The sequence below is a fragment of the Phoenix dactylifera genome, chromosome 10 (assembly GCF_009389715.1).
Source record: "Phoenix dactylifera cultivar Barhee BC4 chromosome 10, palm_55x_up_171113_PBpolish2nd_filt_p, whole genome shotgun sequence".
In the NCBI taxonomy this organism is placed as follows: domain Eukaryota; kingdom Viridiplantae; phylum Streptophyta; class Magnoliopsida; order Arecales; family Arecaceae; genus Phoenix; species Phoenix dactylifera.
The window spans coordinates 10,577,082-10,580,435 of NC_052401.1; the positions used below are offsets into that span (position 1 = coordinate 10,577,082).

At 47.3% G+C, this 3,354-nt stretch overlaps 1 protein-coding gene across 1 annotated transcript; it reads left to right on the top strand.

Moving 5' to 3' along the window:
• Nucleotides 1-326: 326 nt before the first annotated feature.
• LOC103720326 (chalcone synthase C2) lies at nt 327-2,822 on the top strand. Its single transcript, XM_008809970.4, has 2 exons — nt 327-603; nt 1,612-2,822. Exons 1-2 carry the CDS (start codon nt 426-428, stop codon nt 2,610-2,612), a joined length of 1,179 nt encoding a protein of 392 aa, XP_008808192.2. The 5' UTR covers nt 327-425; the 3' UTR covers nt 2,613-2,822.
• The last annotated feature ends 532 nt before the right edge of the window (nt 2,823-3,354 follow it).

A 3,354-nucleotide genomic window follows, 5' to 3' on the forward strand; every position in this document is an offset into this window, starting at 1 on the left:
CAACGAGAAATGAGGGGCCTCGTTACTCCCGCTCCCATCCTGGTCAGACGTGGCAACTCCATGCACAACAGAACAAATATGTACCAATACTTACCGGCCTCCTATTCCATCCTCAATCTAATGGTCCAAAGTCCAACCCTAACAACCATGCGCTTACCCCCGCCGTCCCACCAACCCACCTGGCAAGGCTGGTAGGCCACCTGGCAGTCCATCCACCGAGTCATCGTGCCAAACGGCCTCCTTCCCACGTGTTCACCCATCCGTCCGTCCGTCCGACCTACCACTCCACTATAAATACCTTCTCCTTCCCCCTCCACACTTCCACCTCCCTAACCACTCTGTATCTGCTTGGAACTCGGCAACCACCGCCGACTTGCCGATCGAATATTGTTTCTTGTGCTAGTGCAGGTCGATCGAGTCGAGGCATGGCTAAGGTGGAGGAGATCCGGCGCTCGCAGAGGTCCGATGGCCCAGCGACGATACTGGCAATTGGCACCGCCACGCCGGCCAATGCCGTCTACCAGGCCGACTACCCCGACTACTACTTCCGCATCACCAAGAGCGAACACCTTACCGATCTCAAGGAGAAGTTTAAGAGAATGTGTGAGTGTTCATGATCACCGTATACTATACTTGCTGCCTGATTATTTTCTTAATTTCATGTTCTAGTACTGGCTGTATTCTTTCCATTTGCTTGATATGAAGTACTCTTGAGGTGTTCTTCCTTCTATTGTTTTATTAGCTGTGGAGCCATGCATGTTTCCATTCAAGAAGTGTCTCTCTTGATGTTAATCAGATTATGTTTTTTGAAGTAGTCGGATTGTTAAACTTGCGTTTCAAGCATTCAGAATTGAGTCTCTTTCATGGAGAAATTAATTGCCAGTAAAACTGTGGAAGTTCATTTATCTTTTCCTTTTTCTTTTCTTTTCTTTTTTTTTTTGGGTGCAAATTAATATCTTTTCCTTTTCCTTCTGGTTCACATAATTAACATGACAAAGACCTAGCATGCAAGCAGTGGTTGTTCTTTTTCGGTTTTTGGGATGGTGCTCAAGCAAAAAAAAAGCTTCTCTACGAAGGATATTTCCATTCAAACCTCAATATAGATTCGAGGGACAATTACAATCTCCTAGCTTTTTAAGTATCATTATCTTTGAAATTAAGTGACCCCTAACTTTTTTACAGCAAGAAACAGTTTTTTTAAAAATTTCTAGTAGAGCAGGAACACCGTTTCTTCACCTGTTTGACTCCTTGAAGTTAAAAACTTCACCAGTTTGGAAAGGTCAGTGTACCTAACTTCTATTGATTGCATCATCTAACTATTTTTCTTAAATATTTAGACCACGAATTCTTTCTAAGAAGGAAAGAGAAAAAAAATGGACTTAAAATCATCATAACAACAAAAAAAGATAGAAAGCGATAGGTATGTTCAGTAAATTAGCACGAAGACATTTTCTAACTCCCTCTTGTGATCGAAAAAAATAAAGAAGAGAAAGAGAAAGAGATCACCAAGTTTACTATATTCACACAAGGATATATGTCTCCTAGCTATTTCTTTCTCTTATGAGGGTAAACCCTAGCAAATTACTAATATTTTTCCTTACTTGCTAACAGGTGACAAGTCCATGATCCGCAAACGTTACATGCACCTGAATGAAGAGATCCTCAAGGAGAACCCTCACATCTGCGCCTACATGGCCCCCTCCCTCGACGCCCGGCAGGACATGGTGGTCGTCGAAGTCCCCAGGCTTGGCAAGGAGGCCGCCGCCAAGGCCATCAAAGAATGGGGCCAGCCAAAATCCAGGATCACCCACCTCGTCTTCTGCACCACCAGCGGCGTCGACATGCCCGGCGCCGACTACCAGCTCACCAAGCTCCTCGGCCTCCGGCCCTCCGTCAACCGCCTCATGATGTACCAGCAGGGCTGCTTCGCCGGCGGCACCGTCCTCCGCCTCGCCAAGGACCTCGCCGAGAACAACCGCGGCGCCCGAGTCCTCGTCGTCTGCTCCGAGATCACCGCCGTCACCTTCCGCGGCCCCTCCGAGTCCCACCTCGACAGCCTCGTCGGCCAGGCGCTGTTCGGGGACGGCGGCGCCGCCGTGATCATCGGTGCCGACCCCGACCCCGCCGTCGAACGCCCGTTATTCCAGCTCGTTTCAGCTAGCCAGACCATCCTCCCGGACTCCGAGGGCGCCATCGACGGCCACCTGAGGGAAGTCGGGCTAACGTTCCATTTGCTCAAGGACGTGCCGGGCCTGATATCCAAGAACATCGGGAAGAGCCTGGTGGAGGCGTTTGCTCCCCTAGGGATCAGCGACTGGAATTCGATATTCTGGATAGCGCATCCCGGCGGGCCGGCAATTCTTGACCAGGTCGAGGCCAAGTTGGGATTGGAGAAGGAGAAGATGAGGGCGACGAGGCATGTGTTGAGTGAATATGGTAACATGTCGAGCGCCTGCGTGCTGTTTATACTGGATGAGATGAGGAAGAGGTCGGCGGAGGATGGGAAGGCCACAACCGGAGAGGGCTTGGATTGGGGGGTGCTCTTCGGGTTTGGGCCGGGGCTCACGGTGGAAACTGTGGTGCTGCACAGCCTTCCCATTGCAGGTCCTTGATATGCGCATGGACTCAGTTGAAGCTTATATTGCTGGCTGGCCACTTCAGTGTCCTTCTCTCTTGGTACTTACTGGTCCTATACGCTGTTAATTAGTCGGGTACGTAAGTTAAGATTTGCTTTCGAATGAGGTGAGGAGAGTGCTTTAGTTGTGATTGTTATATGATATATAATCATGTAAGTGATCCCGAATAAGATTTGTCCTTTTCTTTAATTTTTCTTTTTGTTCTAGCAAGATTTTTGATTCAGTCTCAGGCGAGTGCAACGTAGGCCCTATATCTTATTTCCTGCACAAGATAGCTTCTTTTTCTACTCAACTGCGCACCATGTATTTGTATAGATGATCGATCGACGACCGACCTTCGTTGCCTCATTTCATGAGCGATAATGATGATTTTTTTGGGAACACAAGATTCAATATAATACATAATTAAAACATGTGCAACATAAATAAAGAAAGAGAATCGATTCGAGTCGATTTTTCGTGCTGCATCGAAATAGTTTTCCACTTCTCAAGATCCTCCTTGCCTGGCTATGACGTTAGGTATCAACTATTCTATTCAATTTATAAAGAAGCTCCGGTTGAGAGGTTGAATCTCTAAGTTTCGGCTTTGGACGTACAGTTTTTCTGTAACAGTATCATAGCCAAATACGAAGCTGAGCTGGAAAATTTGTTTTTTTGATGCCGTCCAAGCCACTAGTGTGTATGGCTAATGGTCTCTAGCATGTCCAAGATCTTCGTT

Bases quoted from the DNA above. Each gene is read 5' to 3' on its own strand.
- LOC103720326 (XM_008809970.4), top strand. From the start codon at position 426: ATGGCTAAGGTGGAGGAGATCCGGCGCTCGCAGAGGTCCGATGGCCCA. The intron at 604-1,611 runs GTGAGTGTTCAT...ACTTGCTAACAG, and splicing joins GGAGAAGTTTAAGAGAATGT to GTGACAAGTCCATGATCCGC.